The sequence below is a fragment of the Procambarus clarkii genome, chromosome 47 (assembly GCF_040958095.1).
Source record: "Procambarus clarkii isolate CNS0578487 chromosome 47, FALCON_Pclarkii_2.0, whole genome shotgun sequence".
Lineage (NCBI taxonomy): Eukaryota > Metazoa > Arthropoda > Malacostraca > Decapoda > Cambaridae > Procambarus > Procambarus clarkii.
The window spans coordinates 19,636,203-19,656,816 of record NC_091196.1 but is presented as its reverse complement, the minus strand read 5'-3'; the positions used below and the strand labels follow the sequence as shown (position 1 = coordinate 19,656,816).

General features: G+C 46.8%; 1 protein-coding gene across 1 annotated transcript in view; it reads left to right on the top strand.

Moving 5' to 3' along the window:
* Pxn (Peroxidasin) overlaps positions 1–20,614 on the top strand; it is a 220,677-nt gene that overhangs the window by 151,019 nt on the left and 49,044 nt on the right. The window contains exons 2-3 of the mRNA XM_045749792.2: positions 5,163–5,234; positions 11,056–11,127. Of these exons, the coding sequence (XP_045605748.1) occupies positions 5,163–5,234; positions 11,056–11,127 (144 nt within the window). The remainder of the gene's footprint in view (positions 1–5,162; positions 5,235–11,055; positions 11,128–20,614) is intronic.

Genomic DNA, 20,614 nt, shown 5'->3' with positions numbered 1-20,614 from the left:
AAAATAATTTATTTTTAATTCACAATTTGTTGAAATTCTTGAATGGTGGTAGGGCGCCGCTTGAACGAGCCTAGCCGAGGAGAGGCTGGAGAGTGGCGACACCTGCCACGACAGGAGGGTGCACCACTGCTCGTATTAACGAGCGGCTCTGTGCCAGGGGTCAGTGCCAGGGGTCAGTGCCAGGGGTCTGTGCCATTGGGTCTGTGCCAGAGGTCAGTGCCAGGGGTCAGTGCCAGGGGTCTGTGCCAGGGGTCAGTGCCAGGGGTCAGTGCCAGGGGTCAGTGCCAGGGCTGTCTGTGCCAGGGGGGTTGTGCCAGGGCGGTCTGTGCTAGTGCGGTCTGTGCCAGGGGTCTGTGCCAGAGGTCTGTGCCAGGGGTCTGTGCCAGGGGTCTGTGCCAGGGGTCAGTGCCAGGGGTCTGTGCCAGGAGTCTGTGCCAGGGCGGTCTGTGCCAGGGGTCTGTGCCAGGGCGGGGAAGCACAGCTGATCGTCTGACTACCGGTGAACGTCTAGAATCTCGAGCGAAGTGGCAGTTAATGTATGTTTAAAGAGGTCGTTAACCTGACACAGTGGACAGAAACAGGCGTGGAGGAGGCGGGTCGTCCACTGGTGACAGGTGTGGGTGACAGGTGTGGGTGAACCAAGGGTTTACAACAGTGGAGCCAGCAGGTAGCCTAACACTTGGTATTCTCCCCTGGTGGGTGACAACACAGTCTTGGGCGGCTTGGTTTACATATATTAAACACTTTTCAGGAGCTCCCAAGCCCCAGGACGCTGTTTATAACAATAACATTTGATTTTAGAAGTTTCTATGCTCGTAAAGTTTGGAATATATGTAAACATAGCCGCCAGAGATTGAGAACGCATCAACGCCTTCGCAAGTAGATGCGTAATTGTTTGTTGTATCATGTCCACGGTGTCTGAGCAGCCCGTCCCCAACGTCACTAAACTGATGTACTAAATTGACTTAACTCTTCTTATCATAAGTCATTCGCACACGCGAAAGAGAGAATAAAATTTGAAAACAATTAATGTTTTCTATATATAATACTTATATATATTCAGTCCGGTGTTGACAAAGGCCCAGATCGGCCCAAACGTTCATCTCTCTTTTCCATTTCTCTGTGGATTTTCCGCATACTTATATAAGTATTAAGTTATATACTTAACTTGGTGTATATTGAGTGATTGTTTTTAGGGGTGATACAGCTCCTTGTATCCCTGACAGTGGTGATACAGCTCCCTGTATCTCTGTCAGTGGTGATACAGCACCCTGTATCCCGGACAGTGGTGATACAGCACCCTGTATCCCTGACAGTGGTGATACAGCACCCTGTATCCCTGACAGTGGTGATACAGCACCCTGTATCCCTGACAGTGGTGATACAGCTCCCTGTATCCCTGACAGTGGTGATACAGCACCCTGTATCCCTGACAGTGGTGATACAGCACCCTGTATCCCTGACAGTGGTGATACAGCACCCTGTATCCCTGACAGTGGTGATACAGCTCCCTGTATCCCTGACAGTGGTGATACAGCTCCCTGTATCTCTGACAGTGGTGATACAGCACCCTGTATCCCTGACAGTGGTGATACAGCTCCCTGTATCCCTGACAGTGGTGATACAGCTCCCTGTATCCCTGACAGTGGTGATACAGCTCCCTGTATCCCTGACAGTGGTGATACAGCTCCCTGTATCCCTGACAGTGGTGATACAGCACCCTGTATCCCTGACAGTGGTGATACAGCACCCTGTATCCCTGACAGTGGTGATACAGCTCCCTGTATCCCTGACAGTGGTGATACAGCTCCCTGTATCCCTGACAGTGGTGATACAGCTCCCTGTATCCCTGACAGTGGTGATACAGCTCCCTGTATCCCTGACAGTGGTGATACAGCACCCTTAGGGTCTCACAATAAAAATAACTTTTTTTGACAGCCACGCAGGTAATTCATCCTATTATCGGTGGCTTTTTTGTTTTATCTTTTTGTTTCCTCGTTCAGATATCAAATTTCTCTGCCTTTACTGATCAGATTCACGAAGCAGTTACGCAAGCACCTATGAACGTGTACATCTTTCCTCAATCTTTGACGGCTTTGGTTACATTTATTAAACAGTTTACAAGCGTGAAAACTTGCCAATCAACTGTTGTTATTGTTATAAACAGCCTCCTGGTGCTTCGGAGCTCATTAACTGTTTAATAATTGTAAACAAAGCCGCCAAAGATTGAGAAAAGATGTACAGGTTCGTAAGTGTTTGCGTAAGTACTTTCGTGAATCTGGCCCCTGGTGTGTAAGACCTCGCTACAGCAGTTCGCTCTGTCGAGCGTTCACGTCGTCACTAAACTGAGGTTCTAGATTGCCCGAACCTAACCTATCTGATGATCCGTGCGTAGAAAACGGGACATCGTGTCAATTTTTCGTAACCTATCTTCAGGAAAGAAATATGCTCACAGGACTGGATTGAGGACAACTACATAATTAGTGCTCTTATCTGCTCTTAATCCATGGTTAGGTTAGGTTAAGGTTACTTTAGGTTAAGGCTAGTTTAGGTTAGGACACACGCCACAGGTGCGTGTGTGCGTGTGTGTGGCGGGGCCTCGCTACAGGTGTGTGGTGGGGGGGGCTCGCTACAGGTGTGTGTGGTGGGGGGCCTCGCTACAGGTGTGTGTGGTGGGGGGCCTCGCTACAGGTGTGTGTGGTGGGGGGCGCCTCGCTACAGGTGTGTGTGGTGGGGGGCCTCGCTACAGGTGTGTGTGGTGGGGGCCTCGCTACAGGTGTGTGTGTGGTGGGGGCGGGGCCTCGCTACAGGTGTGTGTGGTGGGGGGCCTCGCTACAGGTGTGTGTGGTGGGTGGGGGGGCCTCGCTACAGGTGTGTGGGGTGGGGGGGGGGCTCGCTACAGGTGTGTGTGTGGGGGGCGCCTCGCTACAGGTGTGTGTGTGGGGGCCTCGCTACAGGTGTGTGTGTGTGTGTATGGGGATGTGGCCAACTATTATATCCTTCCAAGTTTCTTATTTTCCTTTGTGTCATCACTAACCAATATCCAATCCAATCATAAATGATTAGAGTCTATTAGGTCAACAGTACAGCATTTCACGTCTTAAATTACGTCTCTTAGAACTAAGGTCTACACTGCTTAAGAACAGCTCAGGGCCAGACAGAGGCGATCTTTGAATTCAACTCAAGTGATTAGTCGCGGCCTGCTAATGACCAGCCTTAATTAGGCGTCAATTAACAAGCGTAGGCTCGTTAGGGGCGAGTCGTAAGCGTCGGTGATTCCAGTGAGTTGTCATAAGCTTGGTTTACAGTGTTCTTGTCCTGTAAACAAATGAAGGTGTTTTACGTGCACTCTTCCTCCTTATACTGTGTGTGTAAGGTTTGACTTATACTGTGGATGTATATACTTATACTCTTACTCCTTATACTCCTGGTCTGTGGTGGTCAGTGCTAGGCTGTGGGCACTGCTGTCTTTGCTCTGTGGTGATCTGTGGTGCTCTATGGTGCTCAGTGGTCCTCTGTGGTGCTCTGTGGTGCTCTATGGTCCTCTGTGGTGCTCTGTGGTGCTCAGTGGTCCTCTGTGGTGCTCTGTGGTGCTCTATGGTCCTCTGTGGTGCTCTGTGGTGCTCAGTGGTCCTCTGTGGTGCTCTGTGGTGCTCTATGGTCCTCTGTGGTGCTCTGTGGTGCTCAGTGGTCCTCTGTGGTCCTCTGTGGTGCTCTGTGGTGCTCTATGGTCCTCTGTGGTGCTCTGTGGTGCTCAGTGGTCCTCTGTGGTCCTCTGTGGTGCTCTATGGTCCTCTGTGGTGCTCTGTGGTGCTCTATGGTCCTCTGTGGTGCTCTATGGTCCTCTGTGGTGCTCTGTGGTGCTCTATGGTCCTCTGTGGTGCTCTATGGTCCTCTGTGGTGCTCTATGGTCCTCTGTGGTGCTCTGTGGTGCTGTGGGTCACCCTTGGGAGTGATGACTCTGCTCCTCACGTCTCATAAACCTGTAAACCTCACTTTCCCAGTCTGACAATTTCCTGGAACCGTCTTAATGAATTTATGATTCTAAGCGTGATAACATTTTCCCGCGTCCCTTGTTCATTGTACGCCCCTCTGTTCATGATTTGTTCATCTTGTTCACGTGTTGTTCTTTAGTTTAGTTTTCAAAGACAGTTTTCCATTGCCTTTGATAATTTTTTGGGGGGTCTCCCTCCAATGCTAAAGTCTATGGACTCGGGACAGAATATTTCATATTCACAGACTTGGTAAAGAAGGGGGCTTATTTAGGCTTATATTCACCTAGTTGTGTTTGCGGGGGGTTGAGCTCTGGCTCTTTGGTCCCGCCTCTCAACCGTCAATCAACAGGTGTACAGAATCCTGAGCCTATTGGGCTCTATCATATCTACACTTGAAACTGTGTATGGAGTCAGCCTCCAAAGCCCGCCTTCTGGGGGGGGGGGGGGCACTTGAACGACTCCTCCCCTACGACAGTCATGATCAAATTACCGTAAATCCTGCACCGTTTAATGAGACTAGCCTCTAGCGTCGGGCCTCCAGCGTCGAGGGGTTTATCCTTGAACAAGCAGACAGACATCATCTCTTAATGACAGATATCGCAGTTTATATTTAATATCAGCACCTGCAGGATCGAGCTGTTAGCTCTTGGACCCCGCCTTTCTGTCTAATGTACCGACTCCCAACCTGTTTTTCCCCAACCCCATCCTAACCTACATAGGAGATCAAGAAAATAAGATTTGTTTTATTTGGTTTTCACCAGGTTTATACGTCAGGTGTAATCATATCCCGACTCGGGTTATGGGTTGTGCTGGAGTGAGTGATAAATCCTGTGATAAGGGGGAGAGTGGCGGGGACCCAAAGTGGACTGGACCAAGGTTGGCTAAACTGGAGTCGGTGAAAGTCTTATCGGGTCCGGACCTTTTGTCTGCTAATCATCAGACCAAATTGCATTACATAGACTTCACTGCTTTCAGAGATAGCAGTAGAATAGTATCATTTTACACACACACACACACACACACACACACACACACACACACACACACACACACACACACACACACACACACACACACACACACACACACACACACACACACATTATTATTTAAGCGTGACACATTGTATTTGAACAACGACTGATTCGTGACTTTTTCTTTCCACAGGGACCTGAGATTCAACAAGATCAGAAGCATCCCGACCAACCACTTCAAGGACCTCAAACATCTCCACACCTTGTGAGTACCCGTCTCTCACAGTGAGAGAGTGTATCTCTCACAGTGAGAGAGTGTGTCTCTCTCACAGTGAGTGTGTCTCTCTCTCACAGTGAGAGAGTGTGCCTCTCTCTCTCTCTCTCTCTCTCTCTCTCTCTCTCTCTCTCTCTCTCTCTCTCTCTCTCTCTCTCTCTCTCTCTGTTTCGTGTGACCTCCGTGAGGGGGCCATGTATCCTGTGTCACGGCTACAGTGTCCATCCAGATGCTCCCAGTATCCTTCCCCCTGTGTGTTCAACCCCCCTCCACCACACACACACACACACCCAGCGGTACCCGGGTCTCCTCCTCCCTCCTCCCCCCCCCGCCACTTGATGTAATCTCGTGTCATACCTAAACACAGCACAGCCAAGTGTTGTTAAAAATTCACACGTATCAAGATAAGGCTTCCCACGAGACAGAAGCGTTTATTTACTCCCCTCTCCTGTCCCCCCCTTCCCATCACCTCTCCCCTCTCCTGTCCCCTCATCCCCCTTCCCTCACCCCCCTTCTCTCACACCCCCTCCCTCACCCCATCTCATTCCAGACTACAGTGTGTTAAGTAATTCAGTAGTGTCTGCCTATTTGTGTAGTGTTACGTAACGTAACACCAGTAGGGGCCGTCACAACGCCGTAACACCAGTAGGGGCCGTCACAACCCTGTAACACCAGTAGGGGGGCCGTCACACCAACGTAACACCAGTAGGGGGTCGTCACAACACCGTAACACCATTAGGGGACCCGTCACAACACCGTAACACCAGTAGAGGGCCGTCACAACACCGTAACTCCAGTAGGGGGGCCGTCACAACACTGTAACACCAGTAGGGGACCGTCACAACACTGTAACACCAGTAGGGGACCGTCACACCAACGTAACACCAGTAGGGGGACCGTCACACCAACGTAACACCAGTAGGGGGACCGTCACACCAACGTAACACCAGTAGGGGGACCGTCACACCAACGTAACACCAGTAGGGGACCGTCACACACCCACATATCCACTCCTACCATTATAAATAAAGTTCTAGCAGGCGGGATTCGTCTTCATAATTGGTGGTTGAGGTCGCCGCTAACAATGCCCCATAATGACCCGCGACACTAAAGGCTCTCGGCTGACTGTTTATCTCCGGCGTTGACGGCTCTTCTTGTGTCCCGGCTGTGATTTGTGGCGGCATTCCTGCGCGCACCTCCGGTCGCACGACGGTGGTGGGGGTGTGGGGCGGTGGAGGGGGGTGCTGGAGGGGCGGTGAGGGGGTGCTGGAGGGGTGGTGAGGGGGGAGCAGCTAGGGGAGAAGGGTGTTGGAGGGGTGGTGAGGGGGTGCTGGAGGGGCGGTGAGGGGGTGCTGGAGGGGTGGTGAGGGGGGAGCAGCTAGGGGAGAAGGGGTGATGGCAGGAAAGTGAGGTCTATACTTGTTGAACCTCTTGCGTTACAGTAGAACTATTCTGATGTTTCATTTCTTCGTCATATCTGGACAATGAAGGTGGTAGAGGTGGCTTCCTTAACTTGTGCTTTCTGTGTCATTTTTCACGTGTTGTCCGCCCACACTTGGGCACGGCTGTGTTTTCCCTTCATTCCTTCAACCACTTGGGCTGGACGGTATAGTGCGACGGTCTCGGTTCTTTTAGGTTGGCGTTCGTTGCAACCCGCTCTCGCACAAGACAGTACATATATGACTTATTGCCTATAGTCACTATTTGGTTGACTATAGTACATATGTGGTATATGCCAAGTTATATTTTGTGGTATGTAATAAGTACATATGTGGTATATGCCAAGTTATATTTTGTTTTTAAAAGTATAAATTCTTCCTATAGATTTGCTAAACACCAGATTTAATATTAGGAATTTCTTTTTCAGTTTTATTAAACAATAGAGATTTTATACAATATTTGACAATATCCTGAGTTACTTTACAATTTATTTAAATATTTTGTTTTTGTTTTATTAATTTTATAAGACTGTAATATCAATATAGATATAGGTTAAGTACTAGTTGTAATTAAGAAGCAATAAGATGCTTATCTTAACATACTAAGAAGGTTAGGTATGGTCGGTGTTTTCTATTCAGTTTTTCAACGTAAACTCAAATATTCACAATAAATTAGTATGTCACATATGCACGTATTTAATAAGTCAATATTGACTGTAAGAAAGTGCGAGAACGGGTTGTCCTCTCGAACTACTTTCTGTCAATTTAAAGAGGATGTCCTTGTTCACTTTTTGTCTTCTACTCAGTATCTTGTATGTTATGATCATATCTGCTCTGTTTCTTCTCTCCAGGAGTGTTAGATCTTGTTCCCTTGACGTATCCTCGGAACTTCACTCTCTGCGTGTTGACACTAAACTTGCTCCAAACCTCGGAACATTTTTTCAAACTTAGTTTTATGCCTCGCAAGGCGTGGCTTCCAGGCCGGTGCCGCAAAGTCTAGTGTTCAAGGGGGAAGCCGCTGCCAGAGTGCCCCGGGGCACTGTCCTGGGACCTCTGCTGTTTATGTATGTAAACGATGTTGATTACAATGGAGACGCTGCCTTAATCAACACGCAGGAAAAGGAGGGAGCCGATGGAGAGTTCGTAATTGCAAGAACTCGTCTTGGACACGTGTACCCCATGGAGATTCGGGATGGAGGTTATCTTGAGATGATTTCGGGGCTTTAGTGTCCCCGCGGCCCGGTCCACGACCAGGCATCCAACCCCCAGGAAGCAGCCCCTGACAGATGACTAACACCCAGGTACCTATTTTACTGCTAGGTAACAGGGGCATAGGGTGAAAGAAACTCTGCCCACTGTTTCTCACCGGCGCCCGGGATCGAACCCGTGACCACAGGATCACAAGTCCAGTGTGCTGTCCGCTCGGCCGACCGGCTCCCTAACAACAACAAAGTTTTCTTCCTATTGGGGAGTGTTGTACATGCTGCTATGGCGGTGTGTCCACTCACAAGATGAGTGGCGCTGCCCAATAAACTCGCCCCTCGGGGCAAAATTTAAATTAAAAAAAACAACAACAAAGTAGCAAAGTTTGCAGCATGAGTGAGAGAGTCCATCTGGACCAGTTGCTAAGAGACTGTGACCATCAAATATACATTAGAAACATGTGTAGTATAATAATCCACACATTGTTTGAGTTACCAAAACACTGTTCCTCAACTGTAGATACTGTCCTCGGAAGGCTCCTCCACTTTGCCTCCGCAAGATAACGTAAGCTTGAGGGTTGTAAGATATTAACCCTCTTGTTTGATTGTTCACTTGAGACAGTTAAGAAAGTGGCAGCTGCGCCTGGGTACAAGAGCCAGGCCAGCTGGTGGTCTCACAGTGTGGGTGTTGGACGTGCTCTTATGGCGCTTAAAATTACTAAATGAATTCTAGCGTTCTGAGACTAAGTAATAATAATAATAGTCACCAGATATCATCTATATAAAAGGTTGAAATTACGAAGTTTAAGAAAGTTTAAATATATATTTAATCAAGTTTAATTAAGAAGTTTAATTCTTCTAATTATACTCACTGGAGCAGGAGAGAGATTATAATCTACATCTGGACAACAATGAGAGGGACTGGTTCCCATTATGCACACTAAAATGATTCCTTATGAGACTGGCAGCTATGGTAGAAAGTGTAAAATAAGAAAGGTCCCAATTAAAAGTTGGGTTTAGTAGGGTACTCTAAGACCCTATAAACAAACATTTAGAGTCTTCTGACGCATTTGAACACCTTCACTCGGAATATACCTGGCTTAACCTATGCCTTTCCATTGGAGACTTTCAGCGCCGTGGAGAGGGGACCTGCTGCATGGGTAACAGCTTCTCCCCCGAGTCAACCTACCCTGGCTTTGTGCCCTGGTGAGGCCACTCCAGACCAGGCCGACACAAGAGCGCAACTCCAGAGTCTCCTGAGACTGATGGATGCCTACTACTACTACTACTCGACCTCTTTCCATTAAAGAGAGAAATTGATCAACACCAATAAAGGGTACCTGATCAACAGCATTTATGTGATTAATGTATAACACCGATGCAGTTATGTGATTCCTGAGTGCCGCGGCTTCCAGCAGTCTGGTCGACCTGACTGACAACCAGGAAGCCTCGTCATTACAACTAGGCTTCCTGGTCATAATGACCAGGAAGCATTATGCGTGTAGTGACCTCCGGCCAGTGTCTGGTGGAGTGTTGTGGTACTGGCAGCAACACTTCCAAGATAGTTAACATCAAGAAACTTGGTTCAATTTCTGTGATCAAACTTAAATGTATATCTTGTTAATTGAAAATATTATTTTTACATTTACTTTCACGATATCTCTACAGCAACATTTCCTCTTGACAAACAAGGAATAAAACATTAAACTGCATTGCTGATTGTGAAACCACCATCTTTGCACTATTCCTAATACAAGCTCCCACCTGGGAAAAATTGAACAGTCCATTGAACTCCTTGGAAGGAAATGTATTGAGCTCGGTTTCACTCTCTCCACAAACAAGATATCCCAGAATGTCTCCTGTGATATAACCTGGGGGGAAACTAACTTACGAAGGTTATCTTGAGGTTCTCTTGAGATGATTTCGGGGCTTTAGTGTCCCCGCGGCCCGGTCCTCGACCAGGCCTCCACCCCCAGGAAGCAGCCCGTGACAGCTGACTAACACCCAGATACCTATTTTACTGCTAGGTAACAGGGGCATAGGGTGAAAGAAACTTTGCCCATTGTTTCTTGCCGGCGCCTGGGATCGAACCTAGGACCACAGGATCACAAGTCCAGTGTGCTGTCCGCTCGGCCGACCGACCGGGTTGGGTTAAGGTGTAGCTTATAACCTGTCCCTGGTGCTGACTGGAGAAGCAGAACAACCTACCACATCACTCTTGGTGTAGCAGAACAGCCATCAGCGCTGCTTGGCTGGGTCTCCTAACCTGCTCAGCCAAGCACAGCGTCACTACAGCGCCCTGTCTCACTATGTCACACGCTCACACAGTGCGGGTTCACGGTTGTGACCTTGTGTGTAGTGACGTCTGGATAGCCTTGTTGGGGGGATGGGATGATGGTGGGACCCAGGGTGGTGACTCTTCAGGTGGTGGGACCCAGGGTGGTGACTTCAGGTGGTGGGACCCAGGGTGGTGACTCTTCAGGTGGTGGGACCTGGGGTGGTGACTTGAGGTGATGGGACCCAGGGTGGTGACTCTTCAGGTGGTGGGACCTGGGGTGGTGACTTGAGGTGATGGGACCCAGGGTGGTGACTCTTCAGGTGGTGGGACCTGGGGTGGTGACTTGAGGTGATGGGACCCAGGGTGGTGACTCTTCAGGTGGAGGGACCTGGATAGGTCTCTGGATAGGGACCTATCACCTGGGTCTTGCCACCATCAGTTATCTTACATTACTTGGTCCTTGTTTGGATGATAGCTTTATTATCCACTTCTTATTCATTTAATTAGAGAAATTATTTATAGGAGACAGTTGTAATTATCAATATTGTTGTTTAAATTTTAATTTTGTTAATTATTTCATATACTTTAGGCAATATACTCATGCTGTCTTTAGTACATGCCAAAATGGAGAAGTCTAATAAACCAAATATTTCCAATTGAAAGGACACTCATTATTAGAAGCATGGCAAGATTATCCCGTATCTCAGTATGTCTCTTTACTCCCCCATCATCAGAGTAGGCAAAATTGTAATTGATTTTGTCAATAAAGATGTTATTAATGATGTTATTCATTAATGTTAAAGATGTTAAAGATGTTAATCAGGACACTAGTGCGTGCCGGCCCTCAAGGGAGCGGACGCGCATCACTCACCTCTCTTGTCTTTTCCCGCCAGATTGCTTAACAACAACCACATCGCGCGCCTCCAGAATGGCTCCTTCACCGGCCTCGAGTCTCTCCGGTACCTGTAAGTGTTTGCTCAGACTGTTGTTGTCGCCGTCCAGCACACTCCCCTGACTGGGGAGCGGCTGCCTGTGTGTGTTTTTTTTTTTAGCATTTTTAGGTATGTGTGCAGCTGGTATAGACTATATGTGAAGGGGAGTACAGTGTGTGCCAAGAATTAGCTACGTGATGGTAAATATCTCTATCACATACATGGTTTTCTTGTATGGTTTATATAGTCTATGGGGTTAACTTCCTATACTATGAATCACACTAGGCCTTAATTTCATAGTGTCATTCATGCTAGGGGTTAACTTTACATCTTAGGAGTCATGTTAGGGGTTAATTTTACACCTTAGGAGTCATGTTAGGGGTTAACTTTACACCTTAGGAGTCATGTTAGGGGTTAACTTTACACCTTAGGAGTCATGTTAGGGGTTAACTTTACACCTTAGGAGTCATGTTAGGGGTTAACTTTACACCTTAGGAGTCATGTTAGGGGTTAACTTTACACCTTAGGAGTCATGTTAGGGGTTAATTTTACATCTTAGGAGTCATGTTAGGGGTTAACTTTACACCTTAGGAGTCATGTTAGGGGTTAACTTTACACCTTAGGAGTCATGTTAGGGGTTAATTTTACACCTTAGGAGTCATGTTAGGGGTTAATTTTACATCTTAGGAGTCATGTTAGGGGTTAACTTTACACCTTAGGAGTCATGTTAGGGGTTAACTTTACACCTTAGGAGTCATGTTAGGGGTTAACTTTACACCTTAGGAGTCATGTTGGGGGTTAACTTTACACCTTAGGAGTCATGTTAGGGGTTAACTTTACACCTTAGGAGTCATGTTAGGGGTTAACTTTACACCTTAGGAGTCATGTTAGGGGGTTAGATTCTTCACGTGGGCTGCGTAATATGGGGTTAGCGTCACCGTATGTGTGTGTGAACTTCATTATATTTGCTTTATAAAAGATGGTAACTACGCCGTGTTTTAATATTATTGTATTAACGTCTATTGTATGGGAGTATAGCACCATATGGGCTTATTATGAGACTGTCACTCTACCAGCCAGGCCAGGATGCTTACAATAAGCTGACATTATAATTACAAGGTGTGCATGATAGACGTAATTGTTAATATAATACTCTCCGTTGAGGTCTGCTGACCTTTTGTGCCCTCTGTAATGCTTTTTTTTTGCGCTACCGCTCACAGGATGAGTATGGAGCGCACAATTAAAGTAGTTACAAGTGAATGAAATGTTACTGCCGGCGATGCTGTGGGATGCTTGTTAGGGATACGGCCTTTGCCACACATAAAAGGACATAAGGACTTAAAAATAAAACATGGATCTAGACAAGGCTTCCGCTGCATCTTTTAGTATCTACGGGGATATCTTTGCCCCGGCCTGTGGCTCTTAGCACATTCGGCACCTCTGTTTCCATACTTTTGGGGCTGTATATTTCTGGATAGTCTTATGTTGTTTATCATTTCTTGAGTTATGTTTCCTTCAATACTTTTTCCTGTGATATTATCTCTAGGAATTCTCTGACGTTCTGGTAATTCCCTTCACAGCTTGCAAGCACTGCTGATCACACTTCTTCCTGCCTCTCTTAATACTCACTACATATTTACACACTAATATGCAGTGTGTGTGTGTATGTTTGTGTGTGTGTGTGTGTGTGTGTGTGTGTGTGTGTGTGTGTGTGTGTGTGTGTGTGTGTGTGTGTGTGTGTGTGTGTGTGTGTGTGTGTGTGCTACCTGGTGGGGAGGGGGGTTGAACTTCAGCTCCTGGACCTGTCTCTTTAACCTGCGTTTTTAGTACGTTAGATACATTCCTGCTCTGCAGTTTTCCCCACTTCATTAAATTGAATTTGTGCAGCCTTTCCTTGTAGCTCATGCCCCTCAGCTTCCCGAGCTGTGTATTCACCTAGTTGTGCTTGTGGGGGTTGAGCTCTCGCTCTTTCGGCCCGCCTCTCAACTGTCAATCAACTTATTTTTTTTTGTCACACACACACACACACGCACACACACACACACACACACACACACACACACGCACACACACACACACACACACACACACACACACACACACACACACACACACACACACACACACACACACACACACAAAGGAAGCAGCCCCGCAACTGCTGTCTAACTCCCAGGTACCTATTTACTGCTAGGTAACAGGGGCATCAGAGTGAAAGAAACTCTGCGTATTTGTTTCCCGCCATCGCCGGGGATCGAACCCTGGTCCACAGGACTACATATCCAGCGTGCTGTCTACTCAGCCACCAGGCACCCCTGCTTCCTGTGTGGTGGTAAGCCTCTGCACTTTGTGCATATTTAGGGGGGTCTGCCCCCCGCCCTAAATATGCTAAAATGGTCTGCCTTCTCAGTTCCCTTGACTATCTAATGTGAGGTGAACATTTCTGCACTGTTGAACCTCACGTCACAAGAATGGAGATTACATTCCTTTAGCCTTTCCTTGCTACTCGTACTTCTCACTACGGGCTCACCATAGCCCGTGCTACTTGGAGCCTCGTTCCAGGTAGCGAATCTTTAACAACAGCATCATCGTACTTCTCAGCTCCGGGACTAATGGTGCACAGTTTATGTAGCAGTCTCGGGCTGACCTTATCTATCCAGTAATTTAAGGACGTACTGTAGTGGTGGACTATTGTTTAAAAGCCATTGCTGACAACTCTGACAGTGCTTGAATCAATCTGTGGATGCTGTGAATCAAGAACCTGCATCTTGACAGGTTCATGGGATAGTGACTCTTCAAAAATGGTGTGTCAGCAGTTCTGTCTCTTCATGGTTACTTGGCTGCAACAGTCCCGTCTCTGTTTAGTAGCGGGATTGTGTTCTCGGGTGAATATCCCAGCCGGTCTCTAACACGGACCTCCACACTTGGGATCCAGCTCTTCCTGGTGCTCATGAGATTTCATTCATTATTTATTTATTGTGCACCCCATACCCATCCCGTGGGTGGTGGTGGTGGAGAGGGAGAGCCTACTTTTGAACTTCTTTCATTTGATTAAAAGATCGTCTGATATTGTTCCTGTTATGAGTTGATAGAGGCGTTTTATATACCCTCCAGACCTTGATTTTGGCCCCCATCGGCTGCCACCAAAAAATGATATCCAAACCCATGTCTTGTGAGAAAGTTTTAACACCACCGGTTCAGGAAGTCCAGTGTATGATAGTGAAGGCGTCTGCTTGACTGTTCACATCATCCTGAAGCAGACAGATCATTCTATGCAGTTGATCGTGGCTCTGAGCGGAGGACTTGCCGGTTCCTCCTTGTGTCCCAGCAGCCAGAGTGTGCAAGTTGAGTCTTCGCCGCGGTACGTGTGGATAGCCAGTGTGGTGCAGTCTGCTGAACCAACATATCCCAGGAGTCTGCTCTTAACCTTCTTATCTTGAGGTTATCTTGAGATGATTTCGGGGCTTTAGTGTCCCCGCGGCCCGGCCCTCGACCAGACCTCCACCCCCAGGAAGCAGCCCGTGACAGCTGACTAACACCCAGGTACCTATTTTACTGCTAGGTAACAGGTGCATACGGTGAAAGAAACTCTGCCCATTGTTTCTCGCCGGCGCCCGGGATCGAACCCGGGACCACAGGATCACAAGTCCAGCGTGCTGTCCGCTTGGCCGACCGGCCGACCTTACCTGCAGGTAAACCACTTAAGACAGAATTCAGGCAAGAGCTATGACTTGGGAAGTTTGATCAAACTGTCCACGTCAAAACTTAACATAATCTTGGTTCATTTTATTTGAGGTTAACGTCCCCCTCGGTCGTAACTTACCAGCATTTATCATGACCAAACCAGGCGGCAGAGCGCGCAGAAACGACGATGTTTCGGTCCGTCCCGGATCATTAAGTCGTGTGATAGACATGTACCAATAGTAGAGTCAAGAATGCCCACCAGCAAGCTGCTTGGATAAGCACCCTGCCCTCGAGGTCTGTACATAGCGCCACCAAAACTGGAACAGGGATGAAAACATCAGTAGGTTGGGAGAATGTAGATCTTCTGACACTACAAGCGTGAGCAGGCGGCGTCCACGGCAGCAACACAGAGGCGCGGGTCCGTGTGCGCGAGTGCGTGCTTTGGTGGCATCTGAGAGAGGCGTCGGCGAGGCGTCGTAGGTGGCAGTAGAGACGACAGTTTTGAGTAGGCGAGCTGGCGGTGTGCCCTAGTTCTCAGACGTGTACATGGATCAGCCTAGAGAGCAGAGAGGCGGGAACATGGGGCTGTTGATGATACCAGAGGTTGAATATGGGACCCTCGATGAAGCCAGAGGAGCCAGGGAGCCGGTCGGCCGAGCGGACAGCACGCTGGACTTGTGATCCTGTGGTCCTGGGTTCGATCCCGGGCGCCGGCGAGAAACAATGGGCAGAGTTTCTTTCACCCTATGCCCCTGTCACCTAGCAGTAAAATAGGTACCTGGGTGTTAGTCAGCTGTCAAGGGCTGCTTCCTGGGGGTGGAGGCCTGGTCGAGGACTGGGCCGCGGGGACACTAAAGCCCCGAAATCATCTCAAGATAACCTCAAGATAAGATAGCAACATGGGACCCTTGATGATGGTAGATGGGACCATGGCGTTGCATAAACATAAGAGTAGGTGGGAGACGGAGTGGAGTGCTTGGCGCCCTACCTACAAGGGAAGACGATCTTCAAGTGGCGGAGCCGAATAGTGTGATTCAAGTGGCTGGATTGTTTGACGCGACCAGAGCAAACAACTTAATATTTTTGTAAGAGATGGAGAAGGACTTCTTAGCGGTATGGAGGGTTGAATTAATCATGGCTTGGATACAACTAAAGATGAAGATGGATATGAGGATAATAGAACAGACTGTCATAGTCTAAAATCTTCATGGTCTCCGTCACAGCGGCTGAAAATGTAATGTCTCTGGGGTACAGGGGTAAATATACATATAGATGTAACTACCCGCTGAGTATACACTGAGTTTACACTGGTTCTGGGCATTGTTCAAGACTAAAGTATGCTTCTGTTGGCGAGTAAGCTTTTGGGATGGCCTTAGTAACCCTCCAGAGGTTGATAGGCGCAGCAACACTGACAAATAAGGACTTGCCTGTCTTTATTTTTTTAATATTATTACTCTTACACCTTATTACTGTAGGTTATCTTGAGATGATTTCTGGGGCTTAGCGTCCCCGCGGCCCGGTCCTCGACCAGGCCTCCTTTTTGTTACACATCCCCCCCAGGAAGCAGCCCGTAGCTGCTGTCTTAACTCCCAGGTTCCTATTTACTGCTAGGTAACAGGGGGATTAGGGTGAAAGAAACTTTGCCCATTTGTTTCCGCCTCCACCGGGGATCGAACCCGGAACCTGAGGACTACGAATCTGAAGCGCTGTCCACCCAGCTGTTAGGTGTTACATTGTCCACACTTCTGGAGCTGTAATGTGTGTGTGTGTGTGTGTGTGTGTGTGTGTGTGTGTGTGTGTGTGTGTGTGTGTGTGTGTGTGTGTGTGTGTGTGTGTTTGTGTGTGTGTGTGTGTGTGTGTGTGTGTGTGTGTGTGTGTGTGTGTGTGTGTGTGTGTGTGTGTGTGTGTGTGTGTGTGTGTGTGTGTGTGTTTGTGTGTGTGTTTACTAGTTGTGTTTACTAGTTGTGTTTTTGCGGGGGTTGAGCTTTGCTCTTTCGGCCCGCCTCTCAACTGTCAATCAACTGTTTACTAACTACTATTTTTTTTCCACACCACACACACACACACCCCAGGAAGCAGCCCGTGACAGCTGACTAACTCCCAGGTACCTATTTACTGCTAGGTAACAGGGGCACTTAGGGTGAAAAAAACTTTGCCCATTTGTTTCTGCCTCGTGCGGGAATCGAACCCGCGCCACAGAATTACGAGTCCTGCGCGCTATCCACCAGGCTACGAGGCCCCCCACCTCGTGTGTGTGTGTGTGTGTGTGTGTGTGTGTGTGTGTGTGTGTGAATTGAAATTGAAATTGAAATAAGTTTATTGAGGTAAAATACACACAAAGGGATGAGGTAGCTCAAGCTATTCTCACCCCATTCAGTACAACGTGTTAATATATACATAGACACACATCACAAACAATAAACATATTACCAAACATTCTGAGAGGTAAACATATACATTTCCTCCTTCACAAGTAGTATGGTATCAGACGTACACACAAATACTTTTATGACCTAGGTATACTGTATAGACAATTTGCAAGACACCTGCAGATAATTCAACAAAATATTACAATCTTGGTGCAAAATTCTTATATCTCTCAAGAATATCATCAACCTTTCCGTTGTGACACATCCAGGCTATTTGTTCAGGAACAGTCCTTATCTCAGTGTTTCTATATACATTAATCAACGGACAATCAAGAATATAATGGGCAAGGGTGTGAGACCTTAACATACCACATAGTTTACACTTCGTGTCATTACCATGAACATCTATCCCATATTCCCAGTAATATTTGTACCCAAGCCTGAGCCGCATGTACACAGAGTCACTCCAAGCATTTCTCCTTTTACCATAAGTGAAATGGGTGTTTTGACTCACATACATGTAGTGTTGCATGGTTTGACTTCTCTCATACATTATCTCTCTCCTCTCCACTCCCGCCTGTGCCTGAATATTTCTGATTTTGCTTCTTATTTGTCTCATTGTGAATTCACATTCAATGTCAACTTGTGGTTTTGATGTGGCACGTTTGGCCAAGTCATCCGCCACCTCGTTGAGCACTATTCCAACATGAGACGGAATCCACATGAATTTCACACTATAACCTTTCAGCTGTATCTCAGTTATTCTTCTCTTACAGTCCTCCACTATAGACATGAAGACTGGGTTTCGACTGTTTAAGGACTCCAGTGCTCCTCGGCTATCGACAAATACAAAAACATTTTTGTCGTCATGACGTACTTCCTCCAAACACGCCAGAATGGCCTGCAGTTCAGCTTGTGTGGATGATATATAATTACTAAGCCGGAGTTCAATTATCCTGTCCACAGTCCCAAACTCCGTATAATCCCTTATTAGGACACCACACCCTGCCCTGCCATCTTCCGCCACCGACCCGTCGCAATATACATGTAAACTGTTGCCTCTTGGTAACCGAGATATCATGCTTCCATACAAACACCGTAATTGTCCCGGTTCATGATGAATCTTTTTCACCTTGAGGGGTACAATTTCGACGTCTATTTTCTGTACTATCCAGGGAGCAGACATATTACACTGTCGAGAGGGTTTACAGCAGTCAAGTACGTCGTATTCCCTGAGGTCATGAGCTAATCCTCTCGTATAGCGTGTCTCCCTCAGTTTCCTGGAAGTGTGTACGTCACTCAAGCAGGTCTGAACGCTCTCAAACAGCTTATCCCCTCCTTTTCTCCGCATGAAACGAATAGATACTCTAGTGTTAATGTCACGGACTCTATCACACACACTCTGTAAATTTAATTCCATTCTCATTATTTCAATCATTGCATTTCTTTGACATCCAAGAATAATCCTCATAGCCTCGTTCTGTATCAGCTCTATTTTTTGAATTCTGCCTTGGCCTGTGTAAGACAATACGGGTGCTGCGTAGTCTATCAGGGATCGAACAGTGCTTATGTATAACATCCGCAAGATAGGTACCCCAACACCTTTACCAGAAAAAGCCAGTGCTTTTAGAGGATGCAGACGGGCTTTACATAAGGTGCTGATATGATTTATTTCAGCATTTTTACTCTCACATGTGTATCCAACATACATGCCCAGATACTTGTACTTCTGTACACGGCTCAGTTCCACACCATTTAGAGTAAGTGTTATATTTCTTCGTTTCCTATACTCGTATTTGGTTTTATCTGCATTTATAACTAAGCCTAACTTGTGACAGGTTGTACCAAGTATGTTAAGAGCATCTTGAATTTTGTTCCCAGAAGTGCCTTGTATAAGAATGTCATCAGCATATATGATCGTCGTGACCCCTGGAGGATACATCTCTGATGCTAATCTGTTCATTAATACATTGAATAAGGTGGGACTTAATACTCCCCCTTGTGGGGTACCTAACTGAAACCTCCGTTCCTCAGACATGTATCCCTGGTAATACACCTGACCTTTTCTGCCTTGTAGATAATCCCTTATCCAGTGTAGCAATCTCCCTGTTATTCCCAGATTGGCTAATTCGTATAAGATTACTTCCCCATTGGCTTTATCAAACGCTCCTTGTAGATCAACAAAAACTCTACAATTGTCATCCACATTAGACGAGCACTTTAAGAGACAATCCGCAGTACTTTTGCCTTTGATAAAACCAAAGAGATTACTGGACATGTTATCACCTACAAGGTAGAGTAGCCTATTTAACAAAATCCTTTCCATCATTTTACAAAAGCAGGATATTAAGGAGACAGGTCTGTAGCCTCCGTTTGACTTAGGGATAGGAATGATGACAGCCTCTTTCCATTTTCTTGGTAACTTTCCCTCTCTATAACTCATATTAAACAAATCAAGTAAGGGATTAGGTTTCATACCGGCTAAATAATTAAGTATGTCATACGTTACTCCATCTTTTCCCGGAGCAGTGGAACTGCCACTTTTTATAGCATCCAGTAGCTCATCGTGGGTTATCTCAGTGCATGTTATAGATCTTGTATTTAAGGCACATAAAGTTACTCCATTTCTAATATTTTCCCATGACTCAATGGTGACTCTCGTGTCTGCAGGTAAGGACTCCATACCAGCAGCACTTGCCCATTTATCTACTAACTCATTAGCAACTTTCCCTGGATCTGAGTGAGCAATGAATTTGGTCTTACAACCCCTGACTTTATTTACTGCTCTCCATATGTCTTTAAGGTTCTTAGTATTACCAATGGACTGAGCAAATTCTTGCCAGTATCTGTCCCGCGCCTCCTTCCTCACCTGACTGCATTCCCTAGCCACTTCCAACATTGTATTTTTCTCTTCATCCCTCATTCCATTTTTTAACCATGCTTTATGCGCACTCCGTAGCATTCTCTCCCATCCCTTGACTTGCTGATCATTGGAATATTTAAATTTCTTAGGTCCGTGCGTCTTGCTTCCCCTGCCCCCGTTATTTTCCCTCTGTACTAATTTCTCTATGTTCTCGACCATATCCTCGTAAAAACTATCAACGCAGAGCGGCGTGTAATGTTGATACCAATCTCCCATATTTTGAATAAAGTAATTTTTCATATCTTTATTAATATTTAGCCTTTTCCTTTGAAAGTGGACTTGTTTTTTCCCCAGTGGTAATTCAACGTTCAAGGCAAAGTGGTCACTAAGTAGTTCCCGAACAACCCGAGCCTCCCCCATAATCCCCTGAGAGTTTAAAACGCAGGCATAGTCAAGCCGTCCTCCCCTGATGTGAGTTGGTTCATTGTTTCCCAAGAGACAGGTATCTGGATGATCTTGTAGAAACTGTAACCACTTGACCCCATTAGTATTAATACTACCTACTGTCCCAAGGCTTGTGTGCCGAGCATTAAGGTCCCCAATG